Here is a 24,569-nt window from a genome sequence, read left to right as displayed (position 1 = left end):
TCTGAATCAACAACTATGCTGCAGCTTCAAGTATTGCCTGGGGCACTCACTGAAATATCAAAAGACTTGCCCAGGGATACACAGCCAGTATGAGTCAGAGATGGAGGTTCAAGAGGCAGTCTTCCTGACTTCCAGATCAACTAGCTCTCCAGTTACCATAGCCCCTCTACTAAGAATCAAAAGCTTTACAGCTAACAAAGAGATAGAAAATAACCCACCTGCTGGGGAATAAGATCCCACTCCACTGAGAGGAAAAAGAACATCAGAATCACCATGAAGCACCTGCAAGGGGGCCCAGCTGTGCATTTGTGAAAGACAGGTGTTACCATCCAGGGGCCTAGGATTGTGAAAGAATGCAAATGTAAAACAGATCTCCTAGCTCTACAAAGGGCTTGAATGATAACCACATCTATTTATCAAGGTTTTCAGCATGGTAGTCAGGACATGTCAAATGAATGTAAAATGAATGTAACAATTTCAAATGCAAAAAAATAGCAATGTGTAATAAATATATTACAAAAGCCTCCAGAACATGGGCTGGGCTTTTTTTTTAATTATTCATTTTATATATATATATATATTTCATAAATACACATCATATAAATGAGCAACTAAGAAATGTTAATAATGATGACAGCATCATTCTTCCTTTTTGATGACAAAAATTATTTTGTTCCATACCTACATACCAATTCTCCACATAGAGTATTACTTATATATAGCCTGAGTAGTCATTATTCTCTTTGGGATGTGAACTCAAAAGATTATAAAATAATAATAATAATAATAACCTGAAGGAATATGAATGTCCATGGTCAAGAAATATTTTCCAACTTTGGGCCTTTTGTTGTAGTGTGTCATAAAGTAGACTCTTACCATTTAAGAACTAGGCCTGCACAGTAAACAATAAGGAAAAAAAATTGTCCTTTAATATCCTGATAATCTACATGTAATTGGGAAGAGTTGACAGTGTCTGTATTCTGAATTACTGATCAACAGCTTATTTTCCTTTAGCAAAATAGGCATTATAAAGTCTTTAAAATCAACCTTAATAGCATTTCTTCACTGAAGGGTGTCTAACACCAAAGATGTTTTCTTCATTTGGTCTGTCTATTTCTAGTCCTTTTACGAATATCCATCTAGCATGGCAACTAAACCACTAAATTTAAAGTAGCATATCTATATTATGGGGCCATTCACTTGGCTTTTAGCTTATCAAAGGACCTAACCAAAAACATCACTTGCTGAGCCATTACATTTTCCTCACGTTCTTTTTCTAGGATGATTGTGAAGGATTTTTCAAATGGTCCACCTGTGTCACTCTGGAAGAAGAGAAGTTAGTATTTTCTTCAAGCTGATGTACTACTGACAGTACAGCCACTCTGAGGACATGTAAAGTCACACTGGCTTGTTTGTTTTGTGTTTCTACACATCATAATGCCAGTTAGCTTGACTTAAGGCTCAACCTCTTCAATCCTCCAATCTCTCTCCTTAGCATAATACTGGAGATACTGGAGTACAAAAAAGAACTTCTGAGTCAGGGGGGAAAAATCTAATTGATTAGGATGCTATGTACACAGTGATGAAGCTAATTTTCTAGGCCACAGAATAGAAATGTTAACTCCCAAATTAACGAAATTAAGAAATACAGGAAAAATTATGAGAGTGAAATAAAACAGAAATATAGTCTTAAACTTTGAGAAAAGGAGAATATAGTAATCCGTCAGTACAGTAGTGGGAAGAATACTGCCTTCAAAGTTGGAGGGGTTGGGTTCAAATCTCACTTTTGATTACCATGTGACTTTCAAATCACTGTCTCCTCATCTACAAAAGAAAAAAGTTCCTTCTAGCTCTAAATCTAGGATTTCATGATTCTTATGTAACAGTCCTGTGGCAATATGCTTTTCAGTGTGGACGAAGAGTGTGGATAAACAAACAGAAAAGCCAGCTTGAGAGCCAGAGAGAGAGAGAAAAGCCAGCTAAAACGACCTGGGTTCAAGTTCCACATCTGGTACTTTATCATTGTTTAAATGGGCCTTTACTTAACATTAAATGATCCCAAATAACTCTCTAAAACTAATGAATTTAAGAACACTCAAGGGGTGAGGAATCTCTTCACCAAGAGACATTAATTAAATAAAGTAACAATGGCATTAATAATAGCAACTTACAAAAAAAAAAATAATAATAATAGCAACTTACTTTTACAGTATAAACTCTTTACAGATAAAAAAAAAAAGGCACTTTCTTATACATTATCTTGTTTGAACACAACTACCACCCTTGAGGAAAAAAAGTAACAGTTATTTTCATCTCCATGTCACAAATGTTAAAACTAAGCCTCAAAACTGTTAAATGATGTTAAGGCTCACACAGCTAGAAAGTACTAGAGCAAAATCTAACACCATATCTCTGAACTGCAAGGGAGGTACTCTCTTGCAAAGTCCTTTGATGGGCTATGTTGTTCTACACAATGAAAAGAATGATATACTTTATCCCTATGTAGTGATGTAATGTACTAGGCTAAACAAATGAAAAAAATTTTAAAAGATTAGGTAACTCATGCCAGAACTCAAATAAATTTAAATTTGATTTTCTAAGCCTTCAGCATCTTGCCCCAGGTTAGTGGTCCAAAACACAAGGTATTAAACAAAAGTTCATGAATTAACAACAAAGCCCAGGGAAAATACCACTGCTCATACATTAGCTTGAAGAAACATAACAAATGTACCAATCTACATCTTTTCTTTGGTAAAAGCCTACCCTCCCCTTGAGTTTCCCAGGCTATCCAGCATTGACAGCATATTAAGAAATATAAAATTGCATGAACTTGCATTAGAATTCTTTATTAATGCAAAATTCTTTCCATGCATAATAGTATTAATAATCAAAATGGCCCTATAAGATAGGCAAGAAAGATATTTTTTCTCATTTTACTAATTAAGACAGACTTTTCACAATTCTACAGCTTCTAAGAGCCAAAAACAGTATATAAACATAAGTCTTCACTCCAAATAAACACAAGATTTAGTGTCAAAAAGTCACTAGAAAGTCAAAGAAATTTGACCCAAATTGTAATACAGCAGACAAAAAGTGACACATTCCCCAAGAATGTCAAAGTATCCACCCATAATTTTTTAACAGTAATTTCAGAATATTCTCCTTTCATCTTATTAATTCCCATGAGGTAGCAAGATCATTCCTACTCTCCAAATAAAAATACTTGAAATGAATTGAGTAGCAATCAAAGAACAGAAACAGCTTAGATTCCCTTCTCTACCAAAAGTGTTAAAGAATGCAAATGAAGATGAACTCTGAAGTATTTACTCAACATGGAAATTCTTTAAAAAATCAAATCAAACTTACTTCTCAGAAACTTCTGTGTGATCTTCCATGCTTTTTTGCCCAAGTAGTTTTCCATAAACTTCATCTTCATTTTCATCAATATCTTCATCATCAATGCTCTTCACGTCCAGCTTCTGGTATCCATATTCCCCATTACAAGACATAGAATCAATTTTCCAGGAGTTGCTACTCTGGCTTCCGTTAGAATTTGGCCCAAAGGGACTTTCAAAAGTAGATATGATATTAACTGAAGATCGATCTGAATTCTCTTCTGAACTTTCTCCTGTTCCACCTGTCTTTTTTAAAACATCCCCAAAGTTTTGCTCATCTTCCTCATCATCAAATGAAATTATATTAGTCACCTTCTTTTTCTTTTTTCTATCCTTTTTATATTTTGAATCTGTCAAAAAGAAAAAAAGTCTTCAGAACAAATGAAAAACTACTACATCTTCTCCATGGCTTAGGGCAATTCCCTAAATCTTCAAAAAAAACCCTATAAAAACAATTTTAAAAAAAAACTAGATGTTTCAAAATCAATAAGTCCCTCAAAAGGTTACTTCCACAAGGCTGAATGTATAGCATAGTTATTAAATACTAAAGCATTCTTTAATAGAATATATGAGCATTGTCTTCTAAAATGATCATCCTAAGAAAACGTATACCAATCTAAACAATGCTCAAAATACCTGTGTAACTCCTCTTTTTTAGGTTACCTTCTGATCTAATACTACGAGCTGTGAAAGAAAAATCAATGTTTGCTATAAATTATCATCATAGCATGCAAGTCATTCTTGTTTTTAACCAAAAACCAGATTTAGTAGCTTTATCACCTACCCTATTCACTAGATTTGGCTACAATCAATGCTTGTTTCATTTCAAAAGGCAAAAATGTACTACTCCTAAAGATATTTTTAAAATGTGTCAAAGGTTCTAAAGGCAATTCCCAAAGAACTGTTCCCCAAATGTTTTAAGAAATAACAATATATTTGGAATAAGTGCAGCACCTCCTAAAGGGACTGAAGAGCTAACCTCAATTGGATACATGATTCTAGTTTGCTTGTTTAAAAAAAATCAGTCATAATGCTTTGTTTCTCATACATCATTCAAAAAGATGGGTGTGTATGTGATTCTTTTAAAATTTCCAGTAAAGAAAATTTTACATTCTGGCTTATCTAAGAAGCCTGAGCATCAAATCTCAAGTCAAAAAAAAAAAAAAAAAAAAAAACAAGGAATAAATTATCCTTTAAAAAAGCCAGCACCAGAAAATAAGGGTTTTAGTTATCAGAAACATGATTTGTACACATCACTGGAAATTCCAATGTGGCTCCAATTAAGTTTTAAAAACCCCAAAACATCATAAATAAGATCCTAAATACATAGGGATGCTGAATTCTTGATCCTGATCATGTGATTACTACCCTCTCTAAAAGGAGGACCATGAAGTTTTCAAATGAAAAAGGCATAATTAAAATATCAAAGGAAGGAGAAATGTGAAGAGCGCAGAGGCACATCTGAAAATTAATATAAAAAACAAAAGTACCAATCATTTTTTAAAATAACATGCATGTATATGTAAAACACATAATTACAGCAGTTTTAGGAGCAAGTCAAGTCATTATCAAATAAATAAGAAGCAAATGGCACAATTCCCACAAACTGGGAGCCAATGCCCATACACTCCATTTCTTACATACATTGATTTTCCAAATATTTCTAAAATAAACCAATGGTAAAGTAGCTTTTTATGAGGATACCCTAGTACAATTTATGACCTTGATTTTCACTACAAAGAAGGGCAATTATTATTTCAAATCCTCTATTTAAAATCATATTAATCTCTGATTCCTGACCTAACCAAGATACTTACCAGTATTGACATTTCTAGATACAACTGGTAAAGGGTCAGATTCCTGGTCTGGTTTGATTAGGATGGAGACAGCAGAAGATGCTGTGATCTCTCGAAGAAGGCTGCTGACACCTTGAGTGGATTCCTTTAGCAAGGAGGTCATATTTTGAGTAGACTCCTTTAGGAGGTCTGAGACAGTTGGTGTGTACTTATTCTGCCCATTCAGGTCCTTGTTGTCAATATTGATTGCAAAGAGTATAGAATTCAGACCTGATGATTGAGAAAAAAGATGTTCTAACTGTATCATTTATTCCTAAGCACACATCTCTAAATATAACAACAAAGTAAAGCAGTAACTTCTACCCAGGTTACTCCCTGCATTATAATTATAGCACATATACTTACCTTTAAAAGTTATTTTTAAAAAATTTTCCCCTAAAGTCGAATTAATAGATGCTGAGCAAAAAAACAATTTAACCCATTCTATCCTAGCTAACAGTGGCTATAACCAGCCCATTTCAGGCCTTCCCTCCACCAGTATACTATTAAAATAGTTGCAAACAAGAAGCTGCAGATACTTGAGCTGAAATGATTTGTATCCATATGATCTTTGTGTGCAAGCAAATACTAAACAAACACTGAAATTTTCTGGCTTATATGATGGTCTATCTTAAGACTTCATAATAAGTGGAACCTGCAAAATTTTTAATGTATTATGAAAAATAACAGTAATTAAAGAACTTGGAGCTCTCTTTTTTATTTTAGTTGTATTAACTTCTGATTTTTTTTAAAAAGGAGCTCTAAAAAATGAAAATGACAATTTAAACCATAAAAAAGGAGTAAGAAAGCAAACTATATCTATTACATTATTTATTTTCTATGCTACTGAATTCTTGTTTAGCAAGCTAAAGAGTTGGATTTCATTATAGGAAGGTCAGTAACAAATGTATTCTACGTCACTAAAGAACTAGGAAAAGTTTCAATATGTCTGCTAATTAAAAAGAATCTATTAACTACACATTCACAACTTAGTACAAGCTAACTGCTACCTTTCCTATGCATATAATTATAAGTAGAGAAAAGCCTTTAAAACTGGATCTATTCACTATTGGCTTTAAGACTCTAAGGCTTACCAGCTGCCATGGTAGGGAGCATACTAGACCGTTCTTCATCCATCACAAAGGCCCAATCTTCATAGAAAATGCTGGCAAACAAAGAAGAAATACAAAACAATCTATGGTACACTGCCTGTTTTGGAAGCACTTTAAGAAATGGCTATTTGACGCTAACCAATTGATTGAATTAAAAGAAAATCTAGAAAACTCATCTTAGAAGTTCTAATGCAGCATTATGCTTGCTGAAATGGATATTGTATATATAGACAGAGATATATCTGAAGGGCTGTAGGTACTACTAATTCAGCAAAGGATAAATACAGAATCTGTAACCCATAAATCCTGTGACTTCCTGGATGATCTCTTGGGAGGTCAAACCATAAAGAACTAAAATAGGTATTATATGTAAATGCAGTGCTTATAGAACTTAGACTGAGAGTCCCAGACAAAAGGGTAATTACCATACAAAAATTCCCTCAGACAGACAAACCCCCAAACCAGGGTAGAACTACCAAAGAGACCTACTGGCTCAGTTAAATGAAAAGAAGACAGAGAGAAAAACAGAGAAAGCTGTCAGAGTCCTCTCCAGGCTCTTTAAGCCATTTGAGAAACATTTGAGGGAGAAGGGGGAAGAAGGAGAAGGCAGACAAGTGATTTCTTGGTGATGGAGGCCAAGTGAGGAACTCCCTCTATCAAAGAAGATGAAAAAACAAGTTTTTCTGAAATTTATTTTCTGCATCTTATACTCATGGAGAGTGGCCTGGGCCACAAAGAAGGGATATATCTAGAGTCATATAGTAAGTATCAGAGATGAGATGTGAAGCCAGGGGTGTTCTTACTCCAAGATTAGTTCTAGTTCTATTACACCAATCTGAGGTGTGCTTTCTCTCTCCCTCTCTGTTTCTCTCTCCATATATATGTGTGTATTATGCAAATATTCACACATACATAATATAATGCATATTCATAAGCAATATTTCAGAGAAAAATATGAGCACCAAGAAACCACTACAAGAGTCTATGAAGCAAATGTAACTCTCAGAAGGATGTATGAGAAGTATACTAGTTCAGTTCATTTAATTTAGCCCCAAGAGTCATAATGAGCTTAGGTAAGACACCTTCATAGAACTTTCAGTCAAGTATCATGATAGATACAAATACAGTAACTATACTACACATATTTCACAATAAAGATATTGTTGTTGTTGCTTTCATTCAGTCATTTCACTTGTGTCAGACTCTTCATGACTCCATTTGGAGTTTTCTTGGCAAAGATACTACATTAATTAACCATTTCTTTCTTTAGCTCATTTTACAGATGAAGAAACTGAGACAAAAGGATTAAGTGACTTGCCTATGTTCACACAGCTAGTAAGAGTCTGAGGTCAGATAGGAACTCAAGAAAGTGAATCTTTCTGACTCTAGGCCTAGTACTCTATCCACTGTACCATGCAAGAATTACAGAAGTACAAAACAAAATGTTTCAAAAGACTCACAGAAAAAGATTGTAAAGTCATAACAGACTTCAAGAAAGTTTCAAGGATGAGGCAGAATCCAAAATGAGCTTTAAAGGACAGGTAGTAGTACAACAGGATAAGAAAGAAAGACAAATATTCTAGCCACAAAAGTAGAAAAGGACAAAGTGTGCACAGGAATAAAGAACATCCAATTTGACTAAATGATCACAGTAGTGAGTAACTACAGAAAGCTGGAAAGGTGGGGTGGTACCAGATCTTGGAGGGCCTTGAATGTCAGGCAAGAACTTTGAACATATAGTTCCACAATAGAACCAAGATTTTTTTAACAGTGGGATAATGTAAACTATTGGATTTGTAAATACAAATGAAAAAGGTCTACTTTGTGTCTAGTTGAATTAGTGGCCTGGCAATTTGGAAATTAAAAGATATCTCTTCTCTTTTCCAAGGCTAACCTTTCTATATGAAATCCGGTCTCTTTCTATTGCCTATGAGCACTTGTTTCTTAGTCCCCCTTGCAAATTTGATCTCATTTTTTCCATTGACTTTCTTTTGCTTACATACATACTCTGACCAACCTTTATCTTAAATAAAGCTCCTCTCTGTTGTGCACACACCAATACTATTCCCCAAGCTTCCTTAAAGAGAATCTTGTGGAATATGTCACATCATGAAGTACTAAAGTCCACTTTCATTGGAAGTGAAGTACTCAAAAAAGTTAAGTAACTTGGGGATATCATTAAGACAGTATTATTAAATCAAAAAGAAGACTGGTCTAATGAACCTTTAAAATCTAAGATCCCTTCCAAATCTCTAAGATATGATATCATAGTTATTCTTCATTTGCTGGGTTTTTTTTTTCACTACCAACTTCATCCTTACTGGTACCCCAATTATCATACTATTCTTTCAAAGAAAAATTCATTTTTTATCAGTTCACATCTACTTTTCATCTTTATAGCATTTGATCCTACTAACAACTTACTTCTTCCCTGATATTTTCTCCTCTCTCAAAATCCACAACAATGGACTCTCCTAATTATCTTATTTCTTCTCTGGATTCTCTAGTTTCCCTTCTTTTTCTTGTCCCTAATCTAACTCCTATCTTCAGTGCTTTTCTCAGATGTCTTCTTTAAACACTTGCTCCAACATCTCCCACTACATCTAAAGCCATGTCCACTGGTCCTGCTCTATATCTGGCCACTGTACCCAGATGACTCTAGAGGAAAAAAAGCAGTGACCTAGCCAGCTCTCTTTGATTCAAATTCAATTCACCTGCATGTCATGGTTATCACCTCCCAGATATCATGATCTTCTTTGAGAATGAAGTAAAAACTATAACAACTCCCTAGAATATGTATTTTGAACTCTGGTGTCTCTCCTGAATTCTAGATCCACGTTTCCAACTGCCTGAACAATAGCTCCACCTAAAAAATGATTTTAGAGCTTGAAAAAACTTTCGAGATAATCTTATCTAACCTCCTTGTCTGATGAAACAAAGACCCAGAGAGAATAAGTAATTTAACCAAAACCACAAAGCTTATAAAAAGCAGAGGTAGGATTCAAAACTAAGTTCTCTGATTTTAAATCTATTACTCTTTCTACTCTACCATATTGCCTCTTATCAGTACCTAAAATTGAACATGTCCAAGCTGAAGACCATAATTTTCACACACACACACACACACACACACACACACAAATATTCTTCCTGAAAATTCTGTTTTTGATAATGTTACAACCATCGTTGTCCCAATTACTGATGTCCAAATCTTTAATCATTGATCTTTAATGCCTCCTGTCTCTTCCTTACCACAAACAATCAACTGCAAATCCCTGTGTATTCTACTTCCAAAATCTCTCCTATTGCCTTCTTTCTATTCTGCTGCCATTTCATTTTGGACCTTGCTTACCTCTCAACAGAGATATTCCAACCTCCTGGCCCTCTTAGCTCCAATTTTTCCTAAAATTATAAATTAAGCTTCCTAAAATATAGCTCTGATTATTCAGCTCCTCCCCTATTCCACCCTTATCAACTTGAAAACTTTCACATTCCACTATTTAATAAATATATTCCAAATCCCTGAACCTGACTTAAAATTAACTAATTATTTTAAGAAATTATCTCATTATTTAAAATTGAATTTAGGCCTACAACTCTGCCAACTTTTTGATAATACAAAGGGATAGTAAAAGATTAAGATATTCTAAAATATTCCCCCTTGCAAGAGCAAAAGATGGGAGCTTACTAGCTCTTTACCAATCTTAAATCCAACTTGTTTATTATATTATTATATTATATTTATTAAACTCAGTCATATTTAAACTAAAATCAAAAATTACATAATGGAAAGAGCCCTGGAAAAACAGTCTGGATTTGAATCCTGGCTTAACCATTTTCTCCATTGTATAATTTCGGATAATTCAACTTCTCTGAAACCTCACTTTCCATTTCAGCAAAAACGGGATAAAAATGTCAGACTGCCTACCACACAGGAGGGTTAAAGGGATTAAGAAAATTATATATGAAGTCCTTTTGGATGATAAAACATAAGATATATGCCAGCTGCTACTGCTATCAATGATATTAGGGATGTTAATAAAGCACACAACCTGTCTCTTATTCTTTAATTTCTGACTAGAGTAGGACATTTAAAAGTAGCTCAGCTTAAACTGTCAAGGAAATAAAAGCCACCTCACTTCTAAAGAAAATAGTCTCCTGACCTAAAAGCCTTGGAACTGTGTCCAAAGAGCCAGGCCTGCAAAGTACCTCCTGAGAGTGTAGGATTTATAACATTGCTTCAAATTCTTGGCTACCCAGTTACCTCAGTCTAATTTTGTCTGCCAAAAGCATGTGGATGTAGCGCTCCAAGGAGTGTTCGTTGAGGGCACAACGCAGCCAAGCTCGCCCTCTTCCCACATCTGTGCTGATGTTTCTCAGGGAGTAGAAGCGTTGTAGTTCATGCTTATTTAGGACTTCCTTCACGTAGTACCAGAACACAGGTTCTGCAAAAGGTAAAGGACCAAAGGTAAAGGTAAAGAACCATCAACACTAATGATGCCTAGAAACATTCTGTCAGATATATTCAGCCTCCTGTGGGCCCTGGGTCATTTCTGCTACATATTAACATAAACTGTATAATCAGCCCAATCATACCCAGTGGAATTCTTTCCACAAAATGCTTCTCTTTTAGGAGAAGACTGGTCAGAAGGAATTTGTCATGTATAATACCCAGACTACTCAGCCAAAAAGATGTTTTTAAATACACCTGATAAACCATCTGTTCATCCATCACACTTCAAATAAAATGACTCCATCCAGCATAGCCAGTCTTTCTAGAAATTGTAATCACCTACTCTTAACCTTGAATGCATGTATGTTCTCACCCTTCAATTTAAGAAACTGTTTACTGCTACACAATTTTTCTATAGTTTGTCATCAGCAGTGCTTAACAATTATCCCAAGAGGATTCCTTTGTCACTGCCAAATATATGCAGTATATTTAAAGTTCAGTTCACCCACCACTTAAATTCAGGTAGGATTCAAAATTTTCTTTAGAAACTATGATATTATATACATTGCTGTCTCTCATATTTAAAAATTGAATTAATTCCAAAGTGGGCAAAGACTTATTGACGACCAAGACCTCTGAAATTTCACTTCCAAGGAATAAAATGAGGAAGAGAGAAAGAGGGAACAAGGAAGAAAAGGAGAAAAGAGACAATTTCAGAGATGGAAGCATTTTTAATGCAGTTTGGTTGACAGTGAAGGTCTTTCCAAAGCTGATAATATTCTCCAAGTTAGTTTAATTAAAAACATATGATATCTGAAAAACTGAAAGAGTGACTCTAAGTCTGTTATAGATAGTAATCTATTAGTGGAGTACTCCCCTCCTCTCAAAGGTACATATGAAAGAAAACCCCACCACTTGCCATTCCCATAAAGGGGAGTAAATCAGATCCTCCCACCTCAAAGGAAATACACTGAGAACAAGTTTTAACACTATATCATGATACTATACTATATAGTCAGCAGTTAATGAGTCCAATCATCAAATTCTAATCCAGATACAAAGGGCTGGAATGCACAGAAATATTGACAAAGCAGACCTTCCTCTAAGGGGTCATGGATATTATCTTAAAATATATGGTTTTCTACAAAAAGAAAATAGCTTCAACCCCCATGCCAGACTTAGGGGGCAGAAATGAGATCATATACATTTAATTTCTGCATTGTCCATAGTACAATGTCTTGTATATGGTATGGACTCAGTCAAAACAAATCACTTTTTAAGGTTTATTTTACAATTTTACAGTTTCATTTTACAGTTACAATATAAGTGTCATTTCATTTGATTTCATTTTGTGAAATTTAGGTGATTATTTACTTTAGTGGATAGTGATTTGTACAGTTTACTCTGTTTACATAGAGAATAATACAAAGCTATTGCTCCTTTCTGATTCACCATTCAAAGAAAAAAACTTAAGTATATTACATATTCATATATAGATATGCCTCAATATAAAATGAACATAATATCAAGGAAAATATGAAGAAATATGAACAGCACAATTGAAATTCCTACCAACATCTTACCAATCCTTAACAAAACACAAGATCAAGATATATAGCAGAACATTTCCCAATTTAACAAATATGGGAAGGTCTTCAATCCTTGTATATATATTCTCCTTCATTAAAAAATAATAATAATCTTTCCTTACTACAAGTTACTTACTTATTTCTTTCCATCCATTCAGTTTTTGGTAACTTTCCAAAAAGTTGTCTTTCATTCAAATTAGCATGTATACTTTACAATTATTGACCCTTTTCTCCCCCATTTTAATATAATTTTTTGAGAAAACAGAGAATAGAATTCCTTTCTTCTTGTTAGCAATTTTATTCCCAAATTTTAAAAAAGTATTAAAAACAAATTCCTAAATGCAAATTAAATATCCTTGTCTTCAATGATCTAAATATTTGCTTTCCTATATAGCTAGAAAATGGCTATTAACTTTCATCTCCTGGGCACCTCTGGGTTTTATCACTAGCTCCTAGTCCCATCTGTTCAAGATTGCTATTCAAAGAAAATACATTTATTATTTTTTCTTACTAAAGCCATTCTAGGCTTCTGTTCCATGAATAATATCCTTCTGTCATATGACTTTGAAATGTATTCCTCTAATGTATTTGCATTTCATTCTTAGTTATTTACTCAATTTAGTCCCTCTCCCCCTTAGTAAATGATTACTCCAATTTCAAGTAGGATTTTTCAAAATGCTTTTTATAGGTATTTTTTTACATAACAATCAGTTCCAAATAAACTCCTACCCATATGTTCGTCATTATTAAAAAAAAAAGTTCCCAATCATTTTATACAGCAACATCACAAAACATAAAAATGTAATACTTTAGGGGCAGCTAGGTGATGCAGTGGATAGAGTACCAGCCCTGAAGTCAGGAAGGCCTGAGTTCAAATCTGATCTCAGATATTTAACACTTACTGGCTGTGTAACCTTGGGCAAGTCACTTAACCCCAACTGCCTCAGCAAAAACAATAATAATAATGATAATAATAATAATTAATATAAAATGTAACACTCTGAATCTATAATACATTACTTCCTCAAGAAAAGGAATTAGGTTCCAAAATCAGTCCTTTGGAACCAATACAAGTCATTACATTTGAACAATACTGTAGTCATTGTGTATTTAGTTTTCTTGATTTTACTTTTTACTTTTCTTTCACTACCCATCAGTTGATACAAGTCTTCCCATATTTCTCTAAATTCTTTATATCTACCATTCCTTATTGTAATGGGTTGAGGCTTGAATTGATGCACTGAGGTCCCAAGCACTGAGGCTAAATAGTAATTGGGCTATACTCTATTAATATACATGATTGGATAAAGAATGGTCCCTGCCCACTCTTTGTGCAAGTCCTGAGGTGTTGTATAGGAAATGACGATTTTGGTGGGTGGAGGCAGAGAGACAGGAAGAGAGGCTGGGAGAGATTGGCCTGGGTTCCAGGCTAGCAGCTGCTGGTCGTGTGGCTGCTGGTCTAGCTAGCTTCTTGACTCAGCGGCACACATTGCTATCGCCCATTCTCTTCGACCTCCAATCTTTCTTCACGAGAATAAAGATTGACGATTTTCCCCTAACCTGAATTTCTGACTCCGGCTGATTTTAAAATACGTGATCTTCACACCTTATAACATAATAATGTACCATAATAGTCATATATTATGATTTGTTCAGCTATTCTCCAATAAATGGCCACTTGGCCTATTTATACTTTTTTGTAAGTATAAAAAGTATAATTTTAAATTTATTTTCAAATAACATTTCATATTTTATCTCCTCATATTATAGCTCTACTACTGAGATTATTGAGTTTGAAGGATGAAGAGTTTGAAAAAAATCCTCAGAAGATTCTAATTATTTTAAAGAACTATTGGGTTAATTTAGAGCTTCCAAAAATGTACATCCCACAGTTATTCTAATATTAACTCCATTTTTTACCAGCATTCCCAGTTTGATATATATGATACCACCTCATAATTATTTTAATTTCCATTTCTCTTATAATTAATGCTTTGGAACATTTTTTCATTTAGTTGTTAATAATTCAAACATTTTATTTTAAAAAATTATTTACAAATTAATATACTTATTAGATAATAAATGGCTGCTAAGAATATTTTTATCCCAATTCCCTACAGATTCTGGATAGACTTTTATCAATGTTATTTGATGGAAAAATTATTCTCCAATCTTTAAATTTTTCTCATTTTTCTAGCTGCATTTGATTTTGTTCATGGAAAAACTTTTTATTTAATAAACAAAAATAACTAATTTTTTATAATGTGATCATTTGGAGCTTATTGTGGAATATCAATAAGGTAAAATACTAGTCTAAAACTCACCTTCCACCAAACTACCTTCCAGTTTTTCCAGCAAGAGGGCTGAGTGAATCCTCTCTCTCCATTAGAATAGATTTTTGGTTTACTATTTTTCTTATATCGCATTAAGTGCCAACTATGAATAGAGCTCTGTGACTAGGTGAGAGGCAAGATAAAAAAAAATTCAATATACAACCTTTATAACAATGAAATTTATATTACCAAAATATAATATAAATATTATAAAAATCTTATAACTAAGATGTATATAATATTTCAAAGTTTATAAAGTATTTTACATATACTGTCTCACTTGAGCCTCCCAACAACTTGTGGAATAAGTACCATATGTCAGTTAATAAGCATTTTTAAGTTCCTATTAACTATGTGCCAGGCACTATGCTAAGTTCTGGGGATAAGAAAGGCAAAAGATAGTCTCTTTCTCTCAAAAAGTTCCCAATCGATTGGATATTATTATCTTCATTTTACAGATAAAGAAATTGAAGTCCAGAGAGTTGAAGTAAATTGCCCATGTTCACAGAACTAATAAATATCAACATACAATTTAAACCAAAGTCTCAGTGACAAACCAATCAATCAATAAATATTTATTAAGGGCCTATTTATTTAATAATTAAACATTTTTTAACTCTGGGAATATAAAAAAAAGCAAAAGGCAGTCCCTGCCCTCAAGGAGCTGACAACTTAATTAGGGAGACAACATGCAAGTTATGTACAAGATAGACTGGATATAATTGACAGAAGGAAGGCACAGGTATTTAGAGGGATTGGGGAAGGCTTCCTGGAGGAGAGGTTTTAGCTGGGGATTTGAGGTCAGGGAAGGCAGAAAGCAGAGAAGATGAAAGAGAGCATTATAAGCACAGGCAACAACCAGAGAAAATGCTCAAAGCCCCAGAGCTGGAGTGTCTTGATGGTAAAATAGTGAAAAGCCATTGTCACAGGACAGAAGAGTACATATTAGAGAATAAGGTATAAGAAGACTAGAAAGGTAGGATGGGGCTAAATTATGAAGGGTTTTGAATGCCCAACTGAGAGACTGGGAAAATGGTCTTACACTCTATAGTAATTGGGAAAGTAGGAGGAGGGAAAAGGTTGAAGAGGAAAAATAATCACTTCAGTTTGGTGCACAATTAGCTTAAGATATCTACTGGATGGTAGAATGGTAAATTGCTTTGACCCCATAATACCAGTACTAGGTCTATAACCCAAAAACATCCAAAAAAATAAATAGAGAAAAAGACCTATATGTACAAAAATATTTATAATAGCTCCTTTTGTGGTAGCAAAGAATTAGAAACTGAGGTAATACCCATCAATTAGAAAAATAGCTGAACAAGTTACAGTATATGACTGTGAGGAAAAACTATTGCATTATAAAAAAAAAAAAAAAACCAACAAGGAGGATGCTATTGGGAAAGCTGGAAAAAAAACCAAATTAACTTTATGTAAATTAAAGTGTGCAGAATCAAGAAATCAGAGTATAAAGTAACAATAATAATGTACAATAATCAACTATAAATGACTTAGATATCTTCAGCAATACAATGATCAAAGACAACTCTGAAGGAGTTATGATGAAAAATGCTATCCACCTCCTAAGAAAGAACTAATGAGAGTCTGAATAGAGATCAAAGCAAATTTTTTTTTAAATGTTCTTTACTTTTCTTGCTTTTTTTTTTGTTCTGTGTTGTCTTTTGCAACATGGCTAATATGAAAATGTTTTGCATAATTGCACATTTATAAATCTATGTTAAATTGCTTGCCTTTTCAATAAAGGAGGAGAGAAAGGAAGAAAAGAACAAATTGGATGCTCAAATTTTTTTAAACTAATGTTAAAAGTTGTTTTTTTTATATGTAATTGGAAAAAGATTTTTAAAAATTTAAAAACATGTCTAATAAATAACCAGGTCATAATGTATGAAAGTCAGTTAACTGGATATGCAAGATTAGGAGTCAGCAGAGAGACTGGAGCAAGATAGGGAAGAATTGAGAATCATTAGCATAGACATGGTAACGTAGTACAAAAGGCAAAGAAAAGAGGGCTCAGGAGAGAATCCTGAGGGTCACTTAAGACTCTCTAAGGCACATGAAACGTGGGTTTTATGACATGCTGTTTCTATGGAATAGGGACAGAGACAGAGTATAAGGGAAAGAAAACTGTAGTTGCCGTCTGAAGACCCAAATCTGAATATTGATATTGCTATCTCTTCTCTGTGTAACCTAAGTCATTTCACTCATTTGGACTTCATTTTACTCATCTGTAATATATGAAAAGTGAGCTAAATAATCTTAAAATCACTTCCAACTCTGTAACATGATTCTATAAGGTACTGTTTCCTACTCCCCGTTATATTTCTTAAGTTCTACCAGGTAGGCCAGGTATTTTGCTTTACTTCATTAACTTAAATTCACATTAAATTCAACAGTTCCTAGCACAATGCTTGAATGAATTAGGCACTGAATAAATGTTGGATGAATGTATTAGTTTAACATGGCATAAACAATCATACAAAATGGCATAGAGGGACATTAAGGGGAAGCAAAACAAGTGACAGGAAGACCAAGTTGGAAAACTTTATTACCAATTGGGAAGATGAAATTAGGAAATATGTTCAAAGAGTTTAAATAATTTGCAAATGGTGGGCAGTATTACTAAGACTGGAATCCAAGTTTCTTGACTCCAAGGCAAAGGTTCTTTCCACTATACCATTCTGCTTCTCATTAAATCTTGATCAAACAAATAAATATACAGGAATTTCAAATTCTGATAGAACTCTAAAATATTAAAGAGCTAGTATGCATAACCAAAATCTATATTGATATTAAACACATAAGAACCCTGTTGTAGTATGGGGACCTTTATTAGATGGAATAGATATTGATCCATCGACTAGATTTTAAAGATGGAAACAATCACTGAGATGATATAATCTGAGCTTCTTATTTTATATGATCACAAACTGAAATCTAGAATGGGTATGAAGCTTATGAAACTAGAAGGGGAGATCCTAAGTTTAAATCTAGTCTCTTGCATGTTGTATTTGCTAAACTGAACCAAAGGTTCCAGTGTTCTTTCCATTACACCATAAAAATACACTATACTTCTATAACTGCATTAGTAAAAAGCCCAACAAAATATAGTTCATTTTTCTTTTAGTAATCTTATAAATGAATACTACAATACTACTTTGCCTCATTTTAACAAAAAGTTGAAATCTTCCCTACCACCAACTCTTAAGAACAAACAAAAATTGCCTCACTTGAGTTTCATTTCCCTTTATTGTCCCCAATTTACCATCTGCTTACAATAACAACAAGTCTAAAATATCCAAACTACTAGAGCAAAATAAGTGGCCTAGAGAGTTCCTGGATGAATTACTAAATCCTAAGCAATCCTACACTTGTGATGGAATTTGTATCTTGCATTCATCTTTTACACATCTAAAGATTTTCTTTATAATTCCAACCGCTATCCTTTCAAGATTATTCCCCAAGAATTTTTTGTGTTTTCAAAACAGAAATTTTAAAAGAGAACTGAAATTATTAAGAGAACAGGGTACAACAACAACAAAAAAAGGAGACTTCCTCTTTTGATCAAAAAAGATCTACTAATCTAACTTTTCAACATAAGCAGATTATCCAGAACTTAGCATGTTTTCTTTTTTAAAAAATCTTTTTTCTCCAAAAAGTGAACAAAAAAAAAAAAGTGAAAACCTGGGTTTTCTTTCCTGTCACTCTTTTGCTAATTCATCTGAATGTATCTTGTCTCTGTTCTTGTATCTGACATCCCATCAAATAAAATATGCTATAAAAACCACATCTGACATCCTAGATAAGACCTGAGGAACAGAGAGGACTTAAACCTACTAAAGAAGCTAAATATCAAAAACTGACACCAAAATAAAGACAAAATGAAGAACTTGCACAGTTAAGGTCAAATTTACACTTTATTGATGTAAATTTAAAAACAAAAGTAAAAAAGTCCTCTATGTACAAAAATATTTATGGTAGCTCTTTTTGTAGTGGCAAATAAAAGGAAACTAAGTAAAGGCCTATCAAGGGGGAATGGCTAAACAAATTATTGTATACAAATGAAATGGAATGTTATTTTATAAGAAATGAAAAAAAAACAGTTTTAGGAATACTTGGGAAGAATGAAATGTTGAAGAGAAAAAAAATGACAATTGAAATTTTTTTATTTTTTATAACAATGCAAACAAACAATTTTAATATAAACAAACATAAAGTTTATACTCAAAAACAGATCTCCAATTTATTTACCTTTTAGATTTACTACATATTACTCTCCTTCATGATTATTATATTCTGATCAAAGTTGCCTGCTAACTATTCCCTGCAGTTAGCATTCCACCTACTGGCCTTTGCCCAGACTATCTCCTATGCCAGGAATGTATTCCTTCACCACGTTTGGCTTTCAAAATTGTGGGGTTTCCTTGAAAGCTCAACTCAGGAGTTATTTCATATGTTGTCTTCCATTCTCTCTTCTTTTTCCTGCCCTCTCTCACTCAGAATTATTAATAATCTCTTCCTCCTTAAACTATTTTGTGCATACTTATCTGTGTATATGTTGCAACTCCCAATATGTAATCAAAGTCCCAGGAAAGCAAACTGCTTCATATCTCCATTTGTCTAGCTTAAAAGCTTGACATAGTAGATTAATAAATATGTGTTAAGGTGCATTAGTGGACCAAATAGATCAGTTTCTATAATTTTATGACAATAAAATAAAATATATACATAAAAATAAAATAAAATTTTAAACATTGCTAAACATATTTAGACTATGGAGTTCAAGAAAGAATAAAAGCTATTGGCATTTTAGAAAATAGTTAAAAGTACTTTCATATCTATCATTAATCTAATCTTCACAAGAATGTATTATCTCCATCTAACAAATGACAAACTGGAGATTCAGAAGGGATGACTAAATTGGATGACTAATTTGCCCCAGAACACATAGCCAACAGGAAGAGCTAGAACTAGAACTCTAGCCCTAATGTTTTCCATATCACCACAGTGACTTTCAGAAGTCAGTATCTAAGAAACATGCTCTTCTCATCAAACAAGGGTCCACACTCTACAACTATTTAGCCATCGCTTTTTAGTTTGGCATTCATAGCTCTTTAAAAATAAATAATATTAAATATTTTTAATATTTAAATTTTTAATTTTTTATTTTAATTTTTAATTTTCAAAATATTTTTTAAAATAAAAATAAATGAATATGGTTCTAAATTATAGTACTTAAAATACATTTCATCAGGGTCAAAAATCATTTCTTTCATATGTTCTTAACATTATTAATGTTAAAAAATAATTAATTTTAATATGACCTTTGAAAATTATGTCAATGTTTTAAATTGCGGCTAATAATGAACAACCATAAACAATATGAAATAAAAGGACACTCCATTCTCAGGAGTTGCTAAGATGATACTCCATTTTAGCACCGTTTTTATTTCTCAAATTGTTTCCTATTCTCCTTTCAGCAGAACTGAAAAGGCTTTGTTTTTCCAACCCAGTCTCTGCTGAGAGATCTTAGTACAAAGAAATATCTTGTGTAAACAATCACAATGTTCCAACTTCTGCTCTCCTTACAATAGCTTTAAGAACATCCTCTATCTTGTATAAGATCTTCCTAAAATCAATTTTTCGTTTAATGATTAATACAATTTCAGGACCTATCTTATCTCAGCAATTGCATCTCTCTCTCCATAAAATTAAAGCAGATGATATGCCTCATCGATGGGAATTTACCAAGGAAAGCCCAGTCATACCGTGAAACCTTTTTTTATTTAATAATGTATTTTATAATTTTGTAATAATGTATTTTAATTAATTAAAATTAAATTAAAATCAATTAATTAAAATAATAATTTTGTACTAATGTATTTTATAATTTTATAATAATGTATTTAATAATGGAAAACTCCTAATTATTTTATCTCCTTGGTTGAATCAAAATCGTCTTTGACTATTATTCCAAGACATGTGGCTTTAAAAACTACTTTTTCTTTAAGTATGTCACCTACTTTTTTACTGATAACACCAATGCTACAGAAGAGAAAGAATGAACAAAGTCATGGGATAGTATCACTGAATTATGGAGAGGTAACCTTATATTTCACCAGCAAATAAATAATTCTGAGAGTAATCAAATCATTCATTGGTGAAGGCTCTACTCAACACAAAAGTCCTCCATTTCTAGAGACATGGCTTGAATACTAACAAGGTTCCAAATTACGACAAATTGGGTAAAATTGAGCTGGTCCTTAAAGAATATGGTGCAATATACCTGCCTAATCTATTCCAGAAAGCTTTGAAGGAGATATAATGTATATCTCTTGGATAAATGCTTCACCACTTCACAAAAGCCGAATACGACATGTCCTAATTCATGGTGTCTCTGGCCAAGATTCCCTTGCTGTGGAAGTTTCAAAAACTCCAATAAACTGTATAATCCCACTGGAGAATATTTCCTCCAACAATGAAGACTGCAATCTACCTACACCTGTCCATCCTATGAGAATTGTTCATGAAATTCCACAAATCTGACTCAAAGGGACTTGTGCTTGGCATATTGGGAGTTCTCTTTTAGTCTCTTAACACTGTCCAGATAATAGTGATGCACACGGGATGTCCTTCACTTGTCCTATGTAACTTGTCTCTGTTTTTTCTAGTCATACTTTCCTCTGAAATCCTTTACACGATTTCTCCTGAATAATTTCTCATAAGTGATGTGATATAACCTCTTTACACTCACCACTCCACTGCCCTTTGAGTGATAAGCAACTCTCAGAGTCTGTAGTATACTTGTGATTTCAAATTTTACATCATCAGAAGAATATGTTTTTTAAAAAATGTTAGTACTTTATTTCAGGGAGAAGCTTGGTATCATTAAAAGATCTGTGCAAATTGTCAAAGACAAAATAGGGGGTGAGCCAAGATGATGGAGAGGAGACAAGACTTAACCTGAGCTATCCCCATGTCCCTCAAATTAATAGCAAATCCAGCCTTGGAACTGGTTTTGGAGTGACAGAACCTACAAATATTTGGAGCATAACAAATTTCTAGCGGAAGATATTTTGGAAGAACTTCAGAAAAGGTATGTTTCAATCAGGCAGGGCCTGAGCACAGGCACAGCACAGAGACTTGGCGCAAAATGGGCCCCTGGGGAATCTATGGGGAGGAATCTACTACAGCAATGTTAGCTACTCTGCCCTGGTTGCGAGCCAGTAGATCAGCAGACTAGTTATAATACATTCAACACAAACACAAAAGGCAAATAGTGAGCCCCTAACTGCCAGAGTTCCACTAGACCTGGCCACACCCACCCAGCAGCAGAAATTAGTGCTGACCCAGTACAGCCACTGTCGCCTACAGAGGAAGCTTAGACAATCTCTCCTTTGCCCTAAAAGCAGACCCCAACCTTAAAAAAAAAAAAAAAAAAAAAAAAAAAGTCAAAAATCAAAAAGAACTCTGACCATAGATAGTTTTTATGCAGAAAAAGAACAGATGTCAAACCCTGAGGAGACTAAAAACAGATCATCTCCAGATGAAGCCCAAAGGGTAATGTGAATTGGTTCCCATCTCACAAGGCTCTCTTGGAAGAATTCAAAAAGGATCTTAAAAGAGAGTAGGAAGAAAAATGGGGAAAGGAAATGAGAACCGTGCAAGAGGATTTGGAAAAGGAAACACAGAAATTATCTGAAGAAAACGCTTTACAAAATAGATTTAGTGAAATGGAAAAAGCATATAATTCCTTACAAAATAAATTTGACAAAATGGAAAAAGAAAATAACACCTTGAAAAACAGAATTTGTGAAATGGGAAAAAAATCCATTGAACAAAGCAACTCATTTAAAAATGCAATTGATGGGGCAGCTAAGGGGTTCAGTGAATAGAACACCAGCCCTGAAGTCAGGAGGACGTGAATTCAAATCCAGTCTTAGACACTTAACACTTCCTAGCCATGTGATCCTAAGCAAGTTACTTAGCTCCAATTACCTCAGGAAAAAAAAATTTCAATTGGTCAAATATAAAAGGGAGCCAAAAAAGGTAACTGAAGAAAATAATTCACTAAAAATTGGAACTGAACAAATGGAAATGAATGACTAAATGAGACAGCAAAAATCAGTCAAACAAAACCAAAAAAATGGATAGAAGAAAATATAAAATATCTCATTGGAAAAACAATTGATCTGGAAAATAGATATAGGAGAGACAATCTAAGGATTACTGAACTTCCTGAAAATCATGATGAAAAAAAAGAGCCTAGACATCATCTTTCAGAAAATCCTTAAGGAAAATTTCTCTGATGTCCTAGAAGCAGAAAATTAAATAGCCATTGAAAGAATTCACCAATTACCTCCTGAAAGAGACCTCCAAATGAAAAATCCAAGGAATATCAGAACTAAATATCAGAATTATCAGATCAAGGAAAAAATATTGCAAGCAGCTGGAAACAATCCAAATATTGAGGAGTCACAATCAGGATTACCCAGGACTTAGCAGTTTCCACCTTAAAAGATCAAAGGGCCTAGAATCCAATACTCTAAGCAAAGGAACTTGGAATGCTTCCAAGAATCAACTATTCAGCTAAATTGAGCATTATCTTTCAGGGAAGAAGATCAACATTCAATGATTCAAGTGCATTTCATTATTTCTGATTAAAAGACCAGAGCTAAACAAAAAGACAATGTAGAATCACCTGCTCCTCCTGATCAATTCTGGACTCAGGTCATGATGCTTTTGCAGAGTCAATCCCAGAGACACATCTAACTAATATGTGCAGATTCTCACTATACCAAAAAAAACATACTACTTGACATATACAAAGTCTTAAACATAGAAATAAACAAAAAAAATTAAAGAAAGATAAGACAGGAAAGCAAAATAGACTAAAATATGAAACAAATATGAGCTAAAATGAAAATGAAAGAAAAAGGAACTGATGATTCTAATCAAAAACTTTATGGATGTTTATTTTAGTTTTATTTTTGTTTTAAGGGCAAACTTGTTCACCGAGTTGGTTAAATACAAATACATTCCTTTATAAAGGAAATATCCTCAGCAACTGACAAAGAAATTAGATTTTAACACATACCTCATTCAATGCAACACTAGTAGAAAATGAAAAGTTAAAATTTGAATTCAGTTGTTCTAAGTACATGAATTTATAAGAGAGCATGTCCTTTCTTTACTTCTATTCCAATCCCACAGAAACTAGCTAGTGATATGGATTCTATATTGTCAGGAGTAATCTTTTCAAATCAAGATTCATCTGTAAAACAAAAGACTGAGATGAGAGATTCCTCAGGTATGTTCCAGAGCTACTATTATTTGACTTATTCAAGTTTTCTATGTTCAGAACAAACTATTAAAAGTAACAGAATATCCTCTTTTCTTGATCAAAATAATAATTCACTATTATCACTTCCAATCTAGCAAATTTATTTGAAACTGTATAGAAGAGACTAAGCACTAACATTTTTAATGCTACATTATTGACCCCTATTTGATTCATATGTCAGTCTTATCTTCCTATCTAAAATTCACATTCATTAAATGTAGAGACCACTATTCCTATTTCTCTCATATTTTTAATGTATCTCACATTAGTCAAAAAACAGATCCTCATTAAATATTAGTCAGTAAATTTTGGCTAATAATTTTATATTAAATGAGATTATAAATAAATTGGAAGAGCATAGGACAAATTACTTCTCAAACCTGTGGAAGAGGAAGGAATTTATGACCAAAGAAGAACTAGAAACCACTACTGACTACAAAATAGAAAATTTTGATTATATCAAATTGAAAGGTTTTTGTACAAACAAAACT

At 33.3% G+C, this 24,569-nt stretch overlaps 1 protein-coding gene across 7 annotated transcripts in view; it reads right to left on the bottom strand.

Moving 5' to 3' along the window:
• SNX29 (sorting nexin 29) overlaps positions 1-24,569 on the bottom strand; it is a 629,780-nt gene that overhangs the window by 546,873 nt on the left and 58,338 nt on the right. For 5 of the 7 annotated variants that reach the window (XR_004230463.1, XM_031944363.1, XM_012542944.3 and 2 more), the window contains 5 exons: positions 10,607-10,787; positions 6,325-6,395; positions 5,213-5,461; positions 3,367-3,745; positions 219-337 (listed from right to left, as the gene is read on the bottom strand). Coding sequence is in view for 6 of the 7 variants with exons in the window: in XM_031944363.1 (XP_031800223.1) it covers positions 219-337; positions 3,367-3,745; positions 5,213-5,461; positions 6,325-6,395; positions 10,607-10,787 (999 nt within the window). In the remaining variant the exon portion in view is untranslated. Of the gene's footprint in view, positions 1-218; positions 338-3,366; positions 3,746-5,212; positions 5,462-6,324; positions 6,396-10,606; positions 10,788-14,708; positions 14,807-24,569 lie in introns of those variants that run through there. The other 2 variants (XM_031944382.1, XM_031944397.1) reach the window with 2 other exon arrangements.

This window comes from Sarcophilus harrisii, chromosome 1 (genome assembly GCF_902635505.1).
Source record: "Sarcophilus harrisii chromosome 1, mSarHar1.11, whole genome shotgun sequence".
NCBI classification, from domain to species: domain Eukaryota; kingdom Metazoa; phylum Chordata; class Mammalia; order Dasyuromorphia; family Dasyuridae; genus Sarcophilus; species Sarcophilus harrisii.
The sequence above is the reverse complement of the archived record's forward strand: the minus strand, read 5'-3'. Positions and strand labels throughout refer to the sequence as shown.